The following is a 23205-nucleotide window of genomic DNA, read 5'->3' on the forward strand; positions in this document are numbered from 1 at the left end:
GAAGAGACAGCAAAGCATGGCACATCACATAAATTTTTATGAGTTGATTACCTGATATTTCTCCCTTAAAACACTGATAAGAGACAACTAGAACCCTAAAACGAAGAGCCTTAGGAATAGCAGTATCCCTAAGATCCCTAGATCTGCTTCCAGTTCAGCACCTAATGCCATCACTCAGGTCCTGATTCCAGACCAATGGTCATAAGTCATTACTACCAACTTTGTCAACCCACAGGACAGGCAAACCAACCTGAGGAAGATACAAGTGGCAAAATGTGTCAGATATGTGAACCTTAAAAATTCCCAGACCCTACTTCATAAGATTGGATTAAAACCATTCCCCATTTGGGCAGTGAACTCTACTTAGATCAGGAATGTGAGAACTCTACTTCACCTACTTAAGCCTGCCCTAGGGGAAGATAAAGTTGTAAACTCTTTTCTGAACAATGAAAAGTACTTAAACCCATACTTATAATAAGGCAAAAAGTTCTTAAGATAAGTACCTATAAAGGTCAAGCAACTTGTGAATTTACAAGGAACAAAGAGCTGAGAAACTTACTCAGAGCTTTCCTAGTGTGAATTACTCAAAAATTTACACCTTCTTAGGTGTGGACTAAGAATGGTCTGTCCTTTGAAAAATGTCTACTGTGATTGGTAGATGGAAGAACTTAGGGGAGGTGACATAGGAGAAAATTCCCTATATAAGGAGATGACAGGCTCTTAAAAAAAAAACAGTCTCTAAGGAGGCTGTTGGGAGAGAGCTCTGGAAACAGGCTCTTGGGACAGTCTCTGGCTGGAACTCCCTCTGAGGAGACTCTGTCTTTCTCGGGTCTCCCTCAGGTCAGTCATCTGGGAAAGCCTGCCTTGAAGGGTCTCTCTGGAGACTCTCTTGGGGATATTCGGATTCACATTCAGATTCAGATTGAGGATTGAGCTGGTGGAGGCAGCTGAGATGATGCTGGCCTGGTGTCACTAGAATCCTTGCTTGGACAGATCTTGTGGTGAGTGATTAAGGACTGACTGATCTTTCTCTTAAGGGCTTAGGCCAGGGTTGGCCAGGGTGGCCCTGAGCTGACCTATCCTTTTCTCATTATTCCCCTTTTTCTCTCTTTCTCTCCTTTTCTTTAATTCCTCATTTGTATTAATTAAAATCTCTATAAAACCCAGCTGACTTGGGTATATTTGAATAATTGGGAATATTTCCCTGGCGAACCAGCTTATATATTGATTTAAAAACAAGACACTGTAGTGAAAACAAATTTTCTGCAGTCACAATTTACTCATCCACTCTTTTATCTACAACAATTTAAGTCTTCCACTATTTTAATCACTACAATTTAATTCCCCAACTATTTTAATCATTACAGATATGATTAGAGAAATGCAAATTAAAACAACTCTGAGGTACCACCTCACACCTATGTGTATCCTAAAGAGATGATAAAAAAAGGGAAAGGACCTACTTGAACAAAATTATTTATAGCGGCTCTTTTTGTAGTGGCAAAGAAGTAGAAATTGAGGGGATGTCCATCAATTGGGGAATGGCTGAATAAATTATGTTACCTATTCATGATGGAATACTATGTGCTATAAGAAATGATAAGCAAAATGATTTCAGAAAAAAACTGGAAAGATCTGCAGGAACTGATACAAAAGGAACTATGCAGAATTTGGAGAACATTGCATTGTACACAATAACAGCAATAATGGACGATGATTATCTGTGAAAACTTGGCTACTCTCAGCAATGCAATGATCTGGGATAATCATGAAAGACTGCTTACTGGGAATGCTATCCACCTCCAAAGAAAGAACTGTTGGAGTTGTCTTTCACACCAGTGCAGTTATGATTTTATTTTGGAGTTTTGATTATGTATAAGTCTACTCTTATAATAATAACCAATATGGAAGTGTCGGATAAATCAAATTACCACCACTACCTTAACTACCACCTCCCCTCAGAATCCAATGAAGATTGTCCAGGATCGTGAATACAAGAGGTTAACACTGCTTCTAGTCCAATGCCCCCATCTTCTTGGAAGCATAGTCTATGAAGAAGCAGCCTAGGAAATGCTTGTACCTCTTGCAAAGGAAAGCTAAAGTATTACAGCCATAATTACTGAAGACACAGAAAAGGAAGTTCTTGACTACAAAATCCTAGGCACTCCAACAGTTTGCCACCAGAAATTGGTATTATCTTATTAATGGAAATGCCATTTAAAAAAGAAGTCCTCTCTTCTGCTTTGCTGCTGCATCCAAAGGACCATCAGAACTTTCTCTCTGACTTGCAACTGAAATTTTCATTATTTCCTCCTCTATAGGACTGCGAGCAACTTGAGAGCAGAAACTGTCCTACTTTTCTATTTGAATCCCCAGAATTTTGCACATACTGAGTTCATTAACAAATGCCTTCTGTAAAAATGGAGACTTGAATCCAGGACTTCAACCCCCAGAAGTCCTTGCTCCACTTCCCTAGAATGCCTTGTAACCACCTGGGCCGAGAGCGAGATGGGGTATTTAACCTGGTTGTAAAAAGGCTCTGCCCTCTTTCCTACTTCTGCTTGGGAGCAGATGCGGCTCTCCACCTAGCAGGCAAGATGTGAGTGGTCGTGAATAGGCTCTTTGGGCCTAGACACATGCCTCTCTTACTTGTATTTTCTTTATATTTTAATCTTCAATAAACCTCTAAAAATATAATGCTCCTTGCAGAGAGAAACTAATTTCTACCTGCCTCAGTTTCCCCCCTAAATTTTAATCTTAACATTTCTTCGTTCATTCACTCATTTTCAGCCAGAAATGAAATATACTTAACAAAATCTGATATTTATTAGCTTGAAGTTTTCCTCTTTCCAATCTTTTCATATATGACTCCCCTTCCAATCTCTCTTTAATACAGCCACACTGTCTAATTGCTGTTCCAACTCCCATCTTCATGCATTTTGCATTCTTTCTGGCTTGGCTGTCCCTGAATCCCAGGGCCAACATTCTCTGCCAAAACAAGAGGAGGAGGAGGAAAGTAAAGTCACCATGGTGAGCTAGAGTCTAGGAGTGTCAAGGTATGGACTTGCCTAAGGAGGACATAAGCTGAGAGCATTAAAGAAGGTAGACTAAGACACACAAAGTTGTGGGCATCTCACCTGGACATAGGCATAACTCTATATGAATGGGGATATTACTTACTACCTGAGGATGCCATGTCTGTGTCCCTGTCTCTGCATGTGCATAGTACACTTCTGGTCTGAGGCTTGGATACTGTTAATATAAGATAAAACTAAAATTCAGAGATATCACTAAGACTTGATGTGTTACAATAAATAGTCCCTTTTAAGCACAGTGGCAAGTCCCTAAGACTTATCCTGCTCTACAGCTTTAGGAAGTTTATTTTAGACAAAAAGTTACTGGGATAATCACAATTACCGAGAGCCATCAGTTAAGAAAACCCTAACACTTAGGTTTGGCTTTCTTCCTTAATTGAATATTGACTAGCTAGCATTTATCTAGTGCCTACTATGTACCAGATTCTGGCCTAAGTATTTTACAAATATTATAAATATTGATCCTCAAAACAATCTTTCCAGGCAACATGGAAACTGAGAGAGTTATCAGAGGTTAAGCGACTTGTCCAAAGTCACACAATTAGTTAAGTGTCTAATGTCTAAGGCTGAATTTGAACTCACTCAAGACCTCCCTGGCTCCAGGCCCAGCTCTCTAGCCTTTTCACACCATCCAACTGCCTGACTGAAAAATCTATTTCTCGTTAACCACTAGCTTCTTTGTGTTTGAGGTAATATTCTGAATGAGAAAAAATTGGGTAATGAAGCAACAGATTATATTAGTTTCCAAGGCGCTAATGAAGAAAGAGCAGACCTTTATTTGGATACCTCTCTCAGTTCCAGAATAAATCTGAGTACAATGGGAAGCATCATCTAGAACAGAGATGGAGAGAACCTTTTGGAGACAGAGTGCCTACCCCAGGGCCCCCCCCCCCCATCAAGTGCTGTGCCCTTCCCCTACACCAAGTGCTGTGCACACCCCACCCCCCTTTACCCATACAGGGGAGGAAGAAAGTGTTCCCAATTGGGCTTCTGGGTGGAGGGGTGGGTGAAGTGAGGAATGTCCTCAGTGAGTGTAGAGGGAGGAAGGGAGTGTCCCAAGCTCTCTGCTCCCCTCCACCTATGAATGCCCACCTTACCCTCTATGCATTCCATTGTGCTACCAGGCAGAGGGACTGGGGATGTGAAAAAAATGTAACCAAGCATGGTGGAGAGAGAGAGGGGGGCAGCTCCACCTGAGTCCCTCTGTCTTTTTTTTTACAGTTAATAATTTCTTATTCATCCTATTTCTGTTGAGTATTTCCTATTTATCCTATATAATATACTTGTTTGTACATCTCTGTTTGGTTGTTGTATCTCCCATTAGATCATGAGCTTCTTAAGAGCAGGGACTATTTTTTACCTCTTTTTGTCTCCCCAGCACTTTGAATACTACCTGGCACAAGGTAGATATTTAATAAGTGTTTGCTGACTGATAAATAATAACTTAACAATAAATTACCATAAAAGATTTAAGAACTAAAACTAAATGTTTTGCAAACGAAACATTGGGATTCGATCTCAAGTTAATTCACTTCAAATATGTTTCTACATAGTTCAGTGGATCTATGACCTCTTCTCATAAAGATTTTCCCTAAATTCATGAACAACATATTCCTATTCACATATTTTCGTCAAATGCAATTGACCATGTTCTCAAAGAAATCCTTCAGAAATCCTAAATATCACCCTGGGGTCATTTTTCCAGACATGTTTACATAAAAATATACCCAGTCTTATAAATTATCAAAACAAAAACTTACCAAAGAATTCTTGATCACTTCACTCCTATAAAATTCTAGAAAATAAGAGAAAGAACAATTAGTGGTGAAGAAGAAAAGAAAACCTTTACCATCCTCTCAAAACTTATAATCATTTTTATAATAAATGTTCCAATTGGTAAAATGTTTTAAATGTTTTTTGGAGAGGTCAATTTGTATGCTCTCACTATCCCCAGATACCCAAAATTCAACATTAAAACTTTGTAACAGTATTCAAAAGGCAACTAATCATCAATGAATAGTCACAGCAATTAAAGTGAAAGTCTTTTAAATTTTTTTTTATTTTAATAAAGGTTTAGTTTAGCAAAGTAAAAACCCAAATGAGTTGCTTTATGGTTTCTCAAATCTTTCCATACATCAATTTTCTCTACCCTCCAAAGTCAACAAGATAGGGAGTGCAAATATTACTACAGTTTTACAAATGAAGAATTTGAAACTCAAAATGGTTAAGCAAGTTGTCCACAATCACACAAATGTCTAAGTCAGAACCAAGAACCCAATTCTTATAAATCACTAGTTTTATAATGGGATAGAAAAAGTGGTTTCTTTAGTACAGGAACTCCAAGATGGGGAAACTCTCAACACTAATATAGTTCATTAACTCCTATACAACTTATAACCAGAAACTGCCTTCAGCAAAAAATGTTGAAGTCAACTATGTGAATGGTGGGGAAAGCAGGGGGAGAACTATATTAAAATATAAACAAAAATACAACATAATGTTAAATTGTAGTTTAAATTGTAGAGTTGCAGCCAGAAAGGATCCTTCCTATTTTTGAGGGGCCTATAGCACTCAAGAAATTAAATAACCCATGCCTTACTGTTCTGAAGCCTGTTTTCCATCAACTATATCATGCTGCCTTTCATATAAGCATATATGAATATCAACCCTTTCTTATACTGTGTTCATAAGCTCTCTTCTTACAGAGCCAGAACTACGATATAGCATATAACAGTATAAGAGAATATAATATAGCTACAAAGCGTGCCAAAAAAATGACAATGAGTACCTTGGGATTATCCTGGAACATTGTTTTGCATCTGATAAGAGTTTAGACTTTCACAATTGATCACTGTACAATATTCCTGTTACTGAAAACACAGTTCTCCTGGTTCTGCTTTTCTGAACTCATCCTCATCATTTCTTATGGTACAATAGTATTCCATTACAATCAAATACCACAACTTGTTTAGCTGTTCCTTGACTTCTCAGTTTTCCAATTATTTGCCATTACAAAAAGAGCTGCTAAAAATATTTTTGTACAGATAAAGATCATAATACCTGTATTGCTGGGTAAAAGGGTATGCATAGTTTTATGGCCCTTTGGGCTTTGTTGCAGATTGTTCCCCAGAAGGGTAGTATCAGTTCACAATTCAAGAGTTACATTTCCCAATTTTCCCACATTCCCTCCATCACTTATCATTTTCCTTTTTGGTCATATTAGCTACTCTGATAGATCAGAGATGGTATCTCAGTTGTTTTAATTTGTATTTCTCTAATGAATTCAGATTTGGCGTATTTTTTCATATAACAACAGACAGCTTTATTTCTTCATTTGAGAACTGCTTGTTCATATCCTTTGACTATGTTGATTGGGGAATGTTTTGAATTCTTATATATCTGACTCAAATATATATTTGAGAAATGAGGTCTTTGTCAGAGACACTTGCTATTAAAAAATGTATTCCTATCTTTTTGTTTCCCTTCTAATCTTGATTGTATTGGTTTTATTTGCACAAAAACTTTAGTTAAAACTAAACATTTCATTTTTCATCAAATTCTCTATGTCTTATTTAGTCATAAGTTCTTTCCTTATCCACAAGTCCAACAGAAATTTTTCTATGTTCCCCTAATTGGCTTATGGTGTCACTCTTTATTTCTAGGTCAAGTATCCATTTTGAATTTATCTTGGTATATGTTGCAATTGATTTATATTGATCTATACCTAGTTTCTGCTATATTGATTTCCAGTTTTCCTAGAAGTTTTTGTCAAATAGTGAGTTCTTCCCCCAAAAGCCTGGATTGATGTATATTAAAAGGGAAATTACATTTAAAATCACTACAGAGGGACAAAGTCCAAAAATTGTGAGTCCAGGACTGCTCTATTCCTGTCTCCTTTAATATGCAGTTACTCCGTTTGTACTTGAACATGCTTATGGTCTGAAGCAGCCATCTGAATCCACCTTCTAGAACTTGCATCCAATGCAGTAGTTGCCCTCATTATGCCCTTTTCTGACTCAGGGACAGCTCCCCATCATGCCTTCAGAAAAAATGTCTGGGCAGAAGGTATTTGAAACTCTTCCAATGGAAAATATCTTACCTCAGCCCCCTGCCCAGCAGCAAGAAAATATTCAGGATACTATTGATTATTTAACTACTCAAATTTGGGAAATCAGAGACAAGTTGCATTTTGAATGGAAAACTCAGAATTTATTTCAGAACCTGAAAACGATTTTAATATTAATGGGTATAACACTAAAGATCCTGAGCAAGTTCACATTTCATCACTAATGAATGCTCCCAGACATAGAGAACTGTTGTTCTACTGTTTCAGTTGTGTCCAACTCTTCGTGACTCTATTTGAGATTTTCTTGGCAAAGATACCGAAGAAGTCTTGCCATTTCCTTCTTCAGTTCATTTTACAGGTGAGGAAATTGAGGTAAACATGATTAAGTGACTTGCCCCAGGTTAAACAGTGAGTAAGTGTCTGAGATGGCATTTGAACACAGGTCTTCCTGACTCCAGGCCCACTATTCTATCAACTGGGTCACCAAGCTGCTCAACGTAAAGAATTGTGAAAGCAAAAAAAATCTGCTTTGGAAATTTAATAAAAAACCATTCTTTCATTCATTAAGGAAGTCTTAAGAGCAAAATCTATCATTAATTTTTAAAAAATAAGCACAAGGATGCTTTGAATTTGGGTTTTTGGTTTGGGGCCAGGTTTGTTTGTGAATTTGGGACATTTTTATTTTGTTTTGTTTCTGCATCAAACATTTTTCATAAAGGTGAATCAATTTATAAAACCAATGTGAATGTGAAAGAATGTTACATAGGTCACATGGTACAAGTGGAAATTGAGTACCTTTACTTTATGAACAACGTCTTAACTCAAAATAACTGGATTTGTGGTATTGTTTTATGTGACAGTTGAATGCATCATAATATACTTTGGAAAGACCAATAGTTTCCAATTCATTCATCTGAGTAAAGAATTGCTTTTTTTAAAATAAAATCCTTATGTTGGGGGCAGCTGAGTAGCTCAGTGGATTGAGAGCCAGGCCCAGAGACAGGAGGTCCTGGGTTCAAATCTGGCCTCAGGTACTTCCCAGCTATGTGACCCTGGGCAAGTCACTTAACCCCCATTGCCTAGCCCTTACCACTCTTCTGCCTTGGAACCAATACACAATATTGATTCCAAGACAGAAGGTGAGGGTTTAAAAAATAAAGAAATAAATAAAACCCTTCCCTTCTTCTGCCCAGCTATTTACAATTTTGGGTCTCTATCTAACTCTCTCTCTCCTTCCCCACCCTGTTTGTCTCCCTCAGGCTCCTCACGTTTTTTGGTGTCTATTCCAACTGTGGGAGGAGTCCCTTGGTTAGTTAGATTCTCAAGTGGCCAATTAATAAATTAACTTAAATTTAATATATACATCCTCCACAGAATTTCATTCATCACATATTTAATCTAGTGCTTTAAGAAATTTTAAAGGGGAAGGTTTAGAAAAACCTGTTATATTTCATATGAACTGTTGTGGAGTGAAGTGAACAGAACCAGGAGAACAATTTTTTTAATAACATCACTATTGTAAAGATAAACAACTCTGAAAGACTTGGAAATTCTAATTATCAAAGCAGTGACAAACCACAATTCCACTACTCTTGCATCACCTCCTAGACAGACCTTTCTTTCTCAATCTCCTTTGCTAACTCGTTATTCAAATCATGCCCTTAGTGTTCCCCAAGGTTCTATACTAGTCCTTTTCTTTTCCTCCAACACTCTCTCAATAACTCCTATCAGCAAAACTCTTAGAAAAATTGTCTACACTCATTGCCTCCACATCTTCTCCTCTTACTCAACCCATGCAACCTGGCAAAGGCATTCTCAATTAAAACTGATCTCTCCAAAGTTACCAATAATCTCTTACTCATCAGATCTATGGTCTTTTCTCAGTTTGCTTTCTTCTCCGCCTATCTGCTGCATTTTGACATTGTGGTCCCTCTCCTCTCCTGGATATTCTCTCCTCTCTGAGTTTTCATGACACCATTCTTTCCTGGTTCTCCCCATACCTATATTGCCTCACCTACTCTGTGTAATAAATAAAAATAAAAAATAATAATCTTGGGCACTTTATACTACAATTATAAGTATTTATTAGTAAAGAAGAAAAAAAAGAACAAAATAAGGTTACCAGCCTAAGTACCCAAAGTCTCCTGCCCCATTTGCAAGTCTCAATTACTGGATTCCCAGCCCAGAATGGTTCCCCAACCTGTGCAGCGCCAGGGATGCTAAACAGTGTGTGTGTGTGGGGGGGGGGGGGGGGGAGGGGGGGGAGCCTCTTCCATTGGGTTTGGCTCTTATATCTTGTCCATGATGTTACACTACTTTGGTTTTTGATTGGACAGTCTGGGTCATACATCCTGACATCCAGACATGTTACCCATCACACCACTGCCACCAGGTCAGAAGGTCACTTCCATCAGCCCATTCAAGAAGTCGGAAACTACACCATCACTCTACATCCTACCTTAATGCACATGTGCCAATTATAAGTTAGATTTTTATATTAATTTCACATATCTATCCTGTTTGCAGACTCATCATCCACATTAAATCCACTAAGTGGACACTCAACAAGGGCCTTGGTCCACTTATCTTCTTCCATATCTCTTGACAATCTCATAAGATTCCATGAGTTTAAATACCATTTCTATTCAGATGACTCAAAGTTTTAAATATTCAGTCCCAGTCTCTCCCCTAAGTTTCAGTTTCCAGTGACCAAAAGTCTACTGAACATTTCAAACTAATACCCCAGGACCATTTTAAGCTCATTATGTTCAAAAACAACCTCAATATAGTGCTCTCTAAATCACCACTCTTTCAAACTTCCTCACTTCTATCATAGGCATTACCATTCTTCTAATGTCCCAGGTTCATAATCTTGACACCTCTTCTGGACATTCTCCTCAATCAACATATCCAATCAGCTGCCAAATCTTGCTATTTCCACATTCCTAACATTTCTTGTATCTAATAATCCCTTCTCTCCACTCACACAGTTACTACCTGAGTAACTTCTTATCTGGATTACTGCAACACTCTTAACTGTCCCCTTGTTTCATGTCTCACCACTCCAATCAAGTTTACACAGTGCTGAAAAAATAACCTGAAACATAAAATTTATCATATTATTCCCCTACCCAATGAAGTACTATGGCTTCCTATTGTTTATAGAACACGAAACACTCCTATGTAACTTTTAAAACTCTAAGAAAACCTGGCCAAACTATCTTTCTAGTGTCAAAAGACATTACTCTTTCTCCCACATTCTTAAATTCTGTCAAACTGGCCTTTTCTCTATTCCTCCTATATGACACTCCATCTCTTAAATCTGTGCCCTTGACCTAGTTATCTCACCTGCCTGGTATGCACTCCTCTAATTCAAAGTCCTCTTCTCTTCAGACACGTTTCAAGTATCATCTAAAGCATGAAGTCTTTCTAGATCCTCTCCCAACTACTTTTCTCCTCCTCCAAAACTACATTTTAATTTCTTATTCACTTTGTGCAAATTTGTATTTATTATGCTTATGCTATAAATATTTACATATGTGCTTAATGGCTTCCCCTTTATAACTAAAGATCCTTTTATATGAATTTGTTTTCTCCTTCATTAGAATGTAAAATCATTTTAAATGGGGATTATTTCCTTCTTTGTACTTGTATCCACCTAACAGTATTAATAAATGCTACTGATAGAATTACTAAGAGATTGAAAGGTATAAGAAAACCTGAAATGACAAAGGATTGTGATTAGCTAAAGGAATTTCAGGAAGATTGAAAAGAACATTAAGAGGAACATTTATTAGGAACAGAAAAGTTAACAGTGTTGAATAAACAAACATTTACTTAGTGCCTACTATTTTCCAAAAAGAAAGCCAAAAACAGTACCTGCCCTCAAAAAGCTCACAATCTAATGCAGGAGACAACATGCAAACAATGTCATAAAAACAATACATATGAGAAAAATTGAAGATAATCTTGAGAAGGAAGCCATTAAATTAAGAACAGAAGGAAACAATCCCATCATCACACACCTTCTCAATTCAATACGGCTGCTCTGATAGGTATAAAACCCAATCCAAAAGTAGGTCCTCTACAAATGACTTTTTTTAACCCTTACTTTTCATATTAGAATTAATACTGAGTATTGGTTCCAAAACAGAAGAGGAGTAAGGAGTAGCCAGTTGGAATTAAGTGATTTACACAGGGGTCACACACAGTATCTGATATATTTGAACCTAGAATCTCCTGTCTCCAGGTCTAGAGCTCTATCTACTGAACCATCTATCTGCCTCTATCTATAAATGATTTAACATTATGTTTGATAACAGGTCCAACTATTCTGGAGAACAATTTGGAGCTGCATCCAACAGGTTATAAAATTGTGCATACCATTTGACCCAGCAATGCCACTACCACATCTGTATCCCAAAGAGATCAAAGAAAAGGGGAAAAGATCCAAATATACAAAAATATTTACAGAACTCTTTTTTTGTGGTGGGAAAAAACTGGAAATGAAGGGATGCCAATCAACCAGAGTAAGGATGAACAAGTTCAGGTATATGACGATGATGTATACTAATTTTGATGATGAGCAGTATGCTCTTAGAAAAACCTTGGAAGATTTATATGACCTAATGCAAAGTGAAGGAAGAAGAAACAGAAATTGTACATAGTAACAGCAATAATGTAATAATGATCAACTGTAAAAGACTTGGCTACAATAATCATCCAAAGTAATTCCAAAGAATCTATGATGGAAAATCCTATCCACTTCCAGAGAGAGAACTGATAAATTCTGAGTGCAAACTGAAGCATACTTTTTTACTTTCTTGATTCTTCTTGCTTTTTATTGGGTATTTTTGAAACATGATTAATATAGAAATGTTTTATGTAACTTCACAGGTATAATTGATAGCCTATTGCTTGCCTTCTCAATGGGTGGGAGAAGATTAAGAGAGAGAGAATTTAGAACTCAAAACTGTCAAAAAAAATAAAACATTTTATTTCACATAAATATGTAGTTTAATAACTGAAAAGCACTACTAATTGGTCTCCATTCTCTGCAATTGACAGCCCTCTACACTAAGCCATGGCACCTAGAGAAAAAGCAGATGACACTCCAAATGTTCAGAAAATCTTTACTGAAATGTTTGGCTGCAACATGAGATTCTAAAATCAACTAATTCCTATTCATTACAATGAGATGATAGCTGTAGGACAAAGAGGCAATAATAAAAAAGAAAACATTTATAAGGAAGAAAGGAGTTATCCACTTGTAATGAGGAAAATATATAATCCCTTTACAGTGTAGTAGTGTTACATATCATAATATAGTTTGGAAAAGTCAAAAGTTTTCATTCTACAAATAACCAGTCTTAAATAAAAACAAAATGGGACTACTGTGGGGATCACTCACAGCAAAAACAATACCATCTTGGTATTTATAGAATACCTCTCTTCAGGAGTTTAAAACATTCAGTACTGTGTTCCTGAACTTGTCACTTATCTATAAGAATATTACCAAGTGTGTTGAACATTTCTCAATTTATAAAAGGGCTCAAAGAAAATAACCACCAAAATTTGTTCCAAATGTTAAGTTCATAAGGAAGACAAGATTAGAATCCAAATGCTAGAAGAAACATAATGTAAAAGTATATAGGATTCTAGGAGGGTGGTCAGTGGATAAAAAGCCAAGTCACTAAGATCCCAGAAGGGAGGTCCTGGATTCAAATTTGACCTCATATACTTCCTAGCTATGTAACTCTGGGCAAGTCACTTACCCCTTATTGCCTAGCCCTTACTGCTCTTCTCCCTTAGAACCAATTCACAGTATTGATTCTAAGGCAGAAGCTAAGAGTAAAAAAAAAAATTTTTATTTTAGATTTCAGGATGTTGCCATGAGTATGAAAGACTTAGATCTTAATTCAAGTTCTACTTGGATTACTGTGTAATATTGGACAAGTCGTTTAATTAAATTATATTCAACCCAACTTTCAAAAAATTCTGTTAAGTTTCTACTATGTTCAAAGACCTATGCTGGGTACTAGGGAAGCAAAATAAAAAATGAAACTATCTCAACCATAAATATTAAACTGAAGAGATCACCTAAAGACTAGTACTAAAATCTAGTAACAAACTACTACATGCTTCAGAAGAAAATATGCAAGTTACTACAGTGAAAAATAATAAATCAGCCACCAGACAAGCGCTGAGCCTCTTTTCAAAGTTTAATTAGACTAGTAGTCCAAAGATAACAGATACCTAAACCAACACTGGAACTTTCAAGTTTGGCAGGTCCTGCATATAGCATAGCCTTTGAAAACACAAGTTTTTGTTTCCATACCACAATGATGTTAGAAGAAAATTTCAGTAGACTTCATCTCTAAAACATAGTAAAAAGTCATGCTAGCTAGCACTGTGTCAAAAGGAACATTCTAGAGCCAGAATTTTTTTTAAATGTGCTTCCAATCTCAAACCACCTCCTAAAAATCAAAAAAGATACTGCTAATATTGACTGGAATAGCCATGTAATTCAAAGAATCACTGCTTGTTTTTCTGTCATTGCCAATCTATAATCAAAACAATCAATGATTCTGACTTCCAGCTCTCTGGAACAACTGGATCGACTATCACCCTTTGGGTTCAATGAAGAGGCTACCCCCATCTCTTCAATGCTAGTGCCACAGAGTCCTAAAAGAGAAGTTCATGGATATGAATCACAGAATGTTCAAATCCAAAGGATCTTCAAAATGAAAAAAACAACAACAAAAATAAACCCTAAACATCTCAGAGGAAAATGAAGCCCAAAGAAGCTAAATAATCAGTCATTTAAGGGAGTTTAATGTTAGAACTGAGATGACAAGTGGATCATCTGATGTCTAGCATTTTTGCTGCTAAATCGTATTACCTCTCTATATATAATAAATGTTGGTAATGATGATTATCAAAAGCTTGCAATGACAAGTCCACAGAAGCACATAGAGGATTAGTGATTAACTTGTTAGAAGGCAAAATCTTCAAGTTCCATGTTTTCTTCTACATATTTTCAACAATTGAGCATTTAGTTGGATTTCCTTCCTTTTTTGTAGTTTAAAAGGAAAACCTTTTCTCTTTGGCTTGCAAAATGCTCCTCCATGTTCTTGTTTTGATCCAGCACCTAACAAAAAGCCTTGCCAAAAAGACAAAGAATTAATGCCCAACGTGGCCAAAATATAAGTGGGAAATCAGTCAAAACTCTGACTCTAAATACAACACACACTCTTTTAAAATTTATTTGTTACATTAAATTCCCAGGTAACTCCCTCTCTTCCTCCCCTAAAGGCATTTGAATCAATAAATATCTCTCTCTACCCCTACCCCACACACACACAAGCAAATATTCTTTCTCTGAAAGCAGACATATATGTTATTCTTCAAACAATATTTCTGTTGCTATATATAACATTCTCTTGATTCTGCTCATTTCACTTTTCACAATTTCACTTTTTTAATTCACCTGACTGTCATTTCTTATGGCACAGTAGTAGCAATATCAGTGGATCAAAAGGTATATACCCAATTTATTAGATTTTAGGGCACAGTTCCAAATTGCTTAACACAATAGCTAAGCCAGTTCACAACTTTACATACTATACATTAATGAACCTATTTTCCCACTGCCTCTCCGGCATTTGTCATTTGGGGTTTTTTGTCAATTTATCAATCTGATGGACATAAGATAGATACTCAGAGTGAAGAACCTTTGTTTTCTTAGTGTTAATTTGTCAGGCCAAAATTAGCACAAGTTACAAAGAATCAATTCATGGTCCGCTACATCTTGGTCTCAGAGGCTGCACTGAGTATTCAATCATCTGTCCAAAAAGTTGTATACCAACTCTCCTTCTACTTAAGTCTTGGCTTAGAACCTTTCAAGTTAAATAATTTACCATCAGTGACCTTGATGCTATTTTCAGAAAACAGGATACTATTTAATCCTGCTTCCAGTACTTTAGCTGTATAACCCTGGGCAAATCACTTAATATCATTTTGCTTCGGTTTCCTCATCTGTAAAATAGGGATAATGGGAGCACCTATCTCCCAAGGTTGTTGTCAGGATCAAATGTGATAACAAATGTAGAGTGCTTTGAAAACTTCAGTGTTATTCAAATGCTACTTAAGAGGATGGAGTATAGACTGAGCTCATGAAACAAAAATGACAAGTCTATGTAAATTAATTTACTTATTCAATGGCATACCAATCAACTACCAAATAATTATTTTATAAAACTAGAAAAAAAGAATAACAAAATAAACTGGAAGAAGAAAAAGTCAAGAATATTAAAGGAATTAATGAAAAAAAAGTCATGGAAGGTGCCCTACCAGTACCAGGTCTCAATTGTAATATAGAGCAGTAATCATCAAAACATTCTGGTACTGGTTAAGAAAGAGAATGGCAAATCAATGGAATAGATTGGATACACAGTATACAGGGGCAAATGACCTTAACAACCTAATGTTTGATAAACCCAAAGATTTAAGCAAAACTGCTGGGAATACTGAAAAACAGTATGGCAAAAACTAAGTATAGATCAACATCTCACTCCTTATACCCATCTTGGCAAAACTATGGAATGTGTGCCAAAGTAGGATGCTCCCTTCTCCCTCTCCATGCATCTGAGGACATATCTCAGGTGACCTGCCCCTCTGCCCAGCAATCAATGAGGGAGCTTCCTCCCTCCCCTGTCTGGGGTAAGGGGAAGAGGAGAGCAGCTCGCATGCTGTGTAAGGGTTGCATTTTGGGCACTCAAGTCTCTAAACAGTTTGCCATCACTGCCCTATACCAAAATATAGCCAAAGTGGGTATATAATTTAAATATAAAAAGTAATACCATAAGTAAATTAGGAGAACACAGAATAGTTTACCTGAGAGATCTATGAAAAAGGGAAGAATTTATGACCAAACAAGACATAGAGAGCATTATTAGATATAAAGTGAACAATTTTGATTATATTAAATTAAAAAGTTTTTGTACAAACAAAACCAATGTAACCAAGATTAGAAGGAAAACAACAAACTGGGGGGAAGGGGGATTTTATAACGAACTTCTCTGATAAAGGTCTGATTCCTCAAATTTATAGAGAACTAAGTCAAATTTATAAGAATTTAAGTCATTCCCCAATTGACAAGTGGGAAAGTTACATGAAATAATTTTCAGATGAAGAAATCAAAGCTATCAATAATCATATGAAACAATGTTCTAAATCACTCTTAATTAAAGATGCAAATTAAAACAATGGCCAATATGAAAGAAAAAAAAAAGGCTGGTATGGATATGGCAAAATCAGGACACTAATACATTGATGATGGAGTTGTGAACTGATCCAACCATTCTGGAGGGCAATTTGGAATTATGCCTAAAGAGCTATAAAACTGCATACCCTTTGATGCTATAATACCACTACTAAGACATTTTACCAAAGATATCATTAAAAAAAAGGATTACAGACATATTTATAGCAAGTCTTTTTGTGGTGGCAAAGAATTGGAAAGTGAGGGGATGCCCATCAACTGGGAAATAGCTGAACAAATTGTGGTATATGTTGGTGATGGAATACTACTGTGCTATAAGAAATGATAAGCAAGATAATTTTAAAGAACTGGAAAGATCTACATGACTGATGCAGAGCAAAATAAGCAGAACTGGAAGAACACTGTACACAGTAACAGCAATAATGTACAAGGATCAACAGTGAAAGACTTAGCTACTCTCAGCAATACAAAGATCCCAGACAAGTGAAAGACTTATGACAAAGAAGGATATCCACCTCCAGAGAAAGAACTGCTGGAGTCAGATGGAAATCAAAGCATACATTTTTTTGCTTTAGTTTATTTATGGTTTTATGGGGATTTTGGTTTTATATGCATATTCTCTTATAACAATTACCAATATGGAAGTATGTTTTGCATGATAATACATGTATAATAAACTAGATTAAATTGCTTATCATCTCCAAGAGGGGGGAAGAAAAGGTAGGAAGGCAGACAATTTGGATCTTATAATTTTGGAAAAATAAATGTTGAAAATTTAATATGTAATTGGAAAAATAAAATATCTTTGAAGAAATGATTTTTTTTTTAATAGGAAAGGAGAAGCAGCAGTAGCAGTAGCAGTAATGGCCATTTTACAGTGTTACTTCTTTCAGGATCCACAGCATATGAAATTCAGTAGACAAAAAGCTACACATATTCAAGTCTTTCTGAAAATGATCCCCAAAATAGGACTAAAATGACTGATAGTCTACCTTTTCCTTAAATCAATTATCTCTTCAATACAACACCCTAGCCTACAACCTCTCCAGTCTTCTTCCCCTTTACTAGCCTCCATATACTCGACAACCCACATTCACTGGGCTACTTTTGCAGTTTCTGGGGGATGATGCTCCATCTCTTATCTCTGTCACTTTGCACCAATTGCTCTGCATGCCCAGAATTGTCTTTTTCTACATCTCCATATCTTAGTTGCCCTAGCTGCCTCCAAGACTCACCTTTAGTCCCAACTTGTACAGGAAGACTTTCTCTCCCTTCCCCCTTTGTGAATGCCTTCTCTCCTCAAAATGCCTTCTATCTACTCTATACATACTTGTATGTTTCTAATTATTTCCATATTATTTCGCTCGTAGAATATAAGCTCCTATAGGATAAGAACTGTTTCTACCCTTCATTGTATTGAATGTCTTTCACATAATTCCCTGCACACAGAAATTATCTAATAAATGCTTGTTGAAAGCATGGCCTCCAAAGAAGAGATATAGTAAGACTCCTTCACCTCACTTCTTTGCAAAAGGAAAAGGTCCACAGATATGGAATAGCGCATATATTTTCACACTTTTTCAATGTATCCACCAATTTTTTTAAAGTATTTGTTGGGGCAGTTAAGTAGCATAGTATCTAGTTAGAGGCCTGGAGATTGGAAGACCTAGGTTCAAATCTGGCCTCACACTTCCTAGCTATGTGACCCTGGGTGAGTCACTTAACCCCAATCCCCTAGCCCTTATCACTCTTCTGCCTTAGAACTGTTCCTTAAGTAGTGCTTCTAAAGCAGAAGATAAGGTTTTAAAAAATAAGAAGTGTTTGATAAAGGACAAACCAAACTATATAAGGGTGATAATCTATAAGCATTATTTCTTAAGGACCAGCCTAATAAGTCTGGGTTAAAGACAAAAATGAACTAATACTCATAAGGACAGCTGTCAGGGTCAGTATGGTTCAATCAACAGAACTAAAGCAATGTTCCTTTAATTCATGTAATGAGAACTGCTATTAATTTTAAATTAAACAAATTAAAGAAGTTTAGGTTTGAAAACTAGAAAGAACCTAGAGAATATCTGGTCTAATTCCTTTATCATACAGATAAGGAAATGAGAGGCTGAATGATTTTCCTCAAGTTACAAAGTAACAAATACAGAACTCAAATATCGGTTCTAAAACTGACCCCAAATCATCATACCACAGGTGCCTCTCAACATGTATCAAAAGAATCAACTACTACTCATACTTATAGGGAATTAAATGAGAAAAGAATGGGATGAATCGCTCATGAACACCAAACACATGGCTTCCTTTACCTTTATATATCTTTTCACTATTGCACAAGTGAAGTGTGAAGTAGGTATCAAGAAGTCGGTGGCCATTCCTATTAACAATGTTTCGGGCAGCAATATTCCGGAGATGTCGAAGGCGACGCTAAAAAATAATAGGAAAAAAAAGTCATTTAGCTTTCTCCCTGGGGACAAAATTCTGGAAATTTTAAGTTATGCTCTTTTATCCATTTATTATTTTCCAATGATCAGGGGCAAATCACTTGATTTTCTTTTTTTGCCTCGCTTCTCTAATGTGTGCAATAAGATTAATGATAGCTCACCCATCTACCTCAAAAGGGTATGAAAATGAAATAACACAGATGTGAACAAATCAAAAGGCAGATAGTACAATACAAATGAAGGGAATACTACCATTATTCCCAGCACCTACCATAGTGCCTTGCACATAGCAGGTGCTTAATAAATGTCTGTTGAATTAATTAAATTCCCTAAAAAGAAGTCCATTTTTTTCTCCACAGTGGTGCAAAAGAAAATCCATCTAAAATGGAGCAAAGGGGACTGTAGTCATTACACAAATCCTGTACTGTTTTCAGATGTTTAGAAGCTCATTTATGAGCAATCAGAGATAAGAAAAAAGCTAAAAATAGTAGGAACTCACAGGCTATTCCATCCAACCAAAGATTCCAGCTATTGAGAGAGTTCAATGTAAATAGCATTTCACCCACATCCAGCCAGTTTGCACAGCCCAAATCAGACCTCCACCCTGAATTCTGGCTCTCCTCTCCTACAGTGCTTCCAATAGTGTCTCCAATTGTAAAGTGTGTATTATTTTGAAACACTGATGCTGGCAATTACAAAATTTAATAAATAGGCTGCAGGAGGGAGTCAACAAGAACATAAGACAAACTAAAAAGGAAACCAGATAATCTCAAGGCAAGCCAATAAGCATTCAATAAGCACCAACACATGCCAGGTGATGTACTAAATGCTGAGGATTCCCAAAACCACCCCCTACCCACCTAGAACCCCACAGTCTAAAGAGGGAGACAATGGGCAAACAGCTATGTACCAACAAACCAAGATAAAATTAATAGAAAGGGTAAAGTGGAGATAAATCTCACTAGTATTAAGAAGGACTAAGAAAGGTGGAATTTTTACCAGGGATGTGAAGAGTATCAGGATAGCCAGGAGACAGAGATGAGAAAGAAAAACATTCTTGGTATGGGGTACAGCCAATGAAAATGCAGTCAGAAAACAGTGTTAATGGAACAACACAGAGGCCAGTGATCCAGAGTGCATAGAAGAAAATAAGGTTTAAGAAGACTGGAAAGGCAGGAAGAGTACCAGTTATGAAGAGATCTAAAACTCAGAGAATTTTGTATCTTACAGATTTTGAATCTCCCAGAAAAACTAATAATGACAATATTAAAGTTTCCATATCCCTGCATCCAAGAAAGCTAGCCTCATCCTGGCAAAACAACATTTTTTTGTAATGACAACTTTTTAAGTCACAAGGTCTTGCCTGTAGGAACCAACTGCTCAACTCTAAAACATGTTCTCTCTTCAGGCTGACATATGTAAACCTGCAATGCTAGGAATAGTTACAAATGCCTAAAAATGAAATACAATATGCATTTATATCTGTCACCATCCAGGAAAACATACTAGCATACTATACAATCTTTTCTCAAAAGTCTAGATATTGCCATGACTGTCACAGAATCATAATGTCTAATAGGCTGGTATGATCTAAATAGAGAGAGTGGTGTTTTCTAAGAAAAAGTCCCACTTTTAAAATGCTTACATTTCTAGATTCCTCAACATTACTAAAATATGCCCTTCCATCATGCACATAATTTCTTCTGAATTTAATTCCCACTCATCTTTCTTAATTTTAAAGACTAGGTTTCAAAGTTCTGTCTCTTGGCATACTATCTGCATGACCAGAGGCAAGTCAATAACCACTCCCTGCTCCAGAAATTCTCTAAGATATCAAATACTGCATTTTATGAAAAGTTTCCATACTGGGAATTCCCTACACTGATGAAATGACAGGTCAGAATCAGAATTTTAAAGCAACTATTGTTTATCCAACTGATCCCCATGGACCTTGTACTATATTCATCTAACGACTAACTAAATTTTAATCAGAATTTATTATTTATAATGCCCAGACTAAATAAAGTTATATAGTCCCACTTGGACTGGGCTGGTCAGACCACATCCAGAGTACTTTGTTCAGATGATGAGCTCACCAAGTGCAAAGAATATATAATTATTTTTTGTGTTTTGTTGAGCACTTTGTAAATGGAGCATTATCAATAAATGTTTTAAATGACTCAACAGAATTCCAAGTATCACATTTTCAGCCAAACCTGACACACTAAAAGATATTCAGAGGGAAGTGACCATTCTGATAAATGAGATCTGTCTGTACCCTAAATAATATTAAGAGGAAGGCAGGGAACTTGATATCTTATTAGAAGAGTTCCCATGTGAAAAGAATCCTAAGAGCAAACCCATAACAAGTAGGTGAAAGTTGTGGGAAGGTAGATGTCAGTTCATTATAAAAGAGGGCTTTTATAACACTGAGTGTCATCTAAATAGAAAGTGTTGACTCACAAGGAAATTATCTTACCACTTCTAATATGTATCTACAATATCAATTTCTATATTAAGTGAGAAGATATACTAGATTTTTCTCTAAGGTCTTTTCTAATTATAAAATTATAAATTTTATACATTTTTTCACTAAAATAACAAAGAGTCTGAGAAAATAAGACATAAGTCTAATACCCTAACTCATCAGGATAGATTATCCATAGGTTTTGATAATCTCTATGAGGTATGGATAATGGAAAGAGAGCACAGAGGAGTGGAATCGGATAAATTAGGGTTCGAATCTAGTTTCAGTCATTCACTAGCTATGTGACCCCAGGAAAAGGACTTAACTTCTCTGGACCTTAATTTCCTCATCTGAAAAATGAGATGGCTTTTAAATGACTTTTTAAGTCTCTTTATGATCCCATGATTTGACTATACTTAATTATATGTATCATTTTATATGGCACTATAGGAAACTTTGAGTTAAGGATAGGCTCTAGGCAACTCATTCTAACACTATAAACTACAGAAACAATATTGATATACTGATAGGAAATTCTCCCCTCTTGGGAGCTCCCTACAAATGTGAAATCACAGGTCTAGCCTAACCCTCCCATAGGAAATTAAATAAACAAACAATAACAAAAAATCATCATCTATAACTTCCCAGTGTTTTACGACATAAAAGAACAGCTTCACATGGTACTACCTACCATTTGGTCATCATCCTGCAAAATGGAGATTTGAACCCTAGACTTCAATCCCCAGAAGTCCTTGGTACTTCCCAGAATTCCCTATAATCTCACCTGAGTCTCCACCTGGGCAAGATCACAATTAGTATTTAAACTGGTGGTAATGCCTACCTCTCCCTCTTCTCCTTCCTGCTTTTGCAAGATGTAGTAAGTAAGCTTTGAATGGGCTAATCAGCCCTAGGCATGTGGTTTTCTTATTTTGTATTTTCTTTATTCCTTGATTTCTAATGATCCTTAATAAACCTCATAAAATATAATACTTTTATTACTAGAGACTAATTTAATTTTTACAATCCTTAGCTTAGCACACTACAACCTTAGATTCAACCACTGGAATGCCAAGGACAGAGATGAGCTACCAACTACACTCCAAACCATGCCTTGAAATCCTTCTAGATCTCTTCATGGTTGTCATTCCCCATCAGAAAGAAAACTCCATCAGTACCAACAACAATATTTATCTTGCATTTTAACACAGAAAAAAAAAACAAACACTTGATCACATGGGTCGGTGGGGCTATGACTGGGAAAGTGGACTTTAAAAGATCACCCTGTGCAAATACTAATGATAAGGAAATGGGTCTTGATCGATGGCACATGTTAAACCCAGTGGAATTGTGCGTCATATATAGGAGGGGTGAGGGGAGGGAAGGAGCATGAGTCTTGTAACCATGGTAAATTATTCTAAATCATCTAATTAAATAAAATTTTAAAAAAATAAAAAAAAATCTTGCATTTTATGGTTTATAAAGTGCTTTCCATTGTTCTCATTTGACCCTATGAAGAAAGTATTAATATCTCCAACTTTTAAAGATGACTTTCCCATCATCTAGTGAAGATTAGCAAACCTAGTTGTCTCCCAGCCTCGTCTCTCCCTAGAGCAGTCCAGCCTACATACTGCTGCCAAAATTATTTTCTTTATGTGAAGATCTGACCATATCACTACTCTCCTTAGTTGGTTCTAGTGGCTTCCCTAATGCCTCTAGGATAAAATATAAAATCCCAGTTTATATTTAAAACTCTTCACAACCTGGTCCCAACCTACCTTTCCAGCCTCACTGCCCATTACTCTTGCCATCCTGAGATTTAGTAAAATTGGCCTTTTCCATTTTGC

At 36.3% G+C, this 23205-nt stretch overlaps 1 protein-coding gene across 2 annotated transcripts in view; it reads right to left on the reverse strand.

The window, feature by feature from the left end:
• The window catches only part of UVRAG (UV radiation resistance associated), a 453313-nt gene that overhangs the window by 390916 nt on the left and 39192 nt on the right, over nucleotides 1-23205 (reverse strand). For both annotated transcript variants that reach the window (XM_056794952.1, XM_007490950.3), the window contains exons 2-3: nucleotides 18760-18877; nucleotides 4856-4890 (exon numbers count right to left, since the gene is read on the reverse strand). In XM_056794952.1, the coding sequence (XP_056650930.1) occupies nucleotides 4856-4890; nucleotides 18760-18877 (153 nt within the window). The remainder of the gene's footprint in view (nucleotides 1-4855; nucleotides 4891-18759; nucleotides 18878-23205) is intronic.

Source organism: Monodelphis domestica, chromosome 4, assembly GCF_027887165.1.
Source record: "Monodelphis domestica isolate mMonDom1 chromosome 4, mMonDom1.pri, whole genome shotgun sequence".
NCBI classification, from domain to species: domain Eukaryota; kingdom Metazoa; phylum Chordata; class Mammalia; order Didelphimorphia; family Didelphidae; genus Monodelphis; species Monodelphis domestica.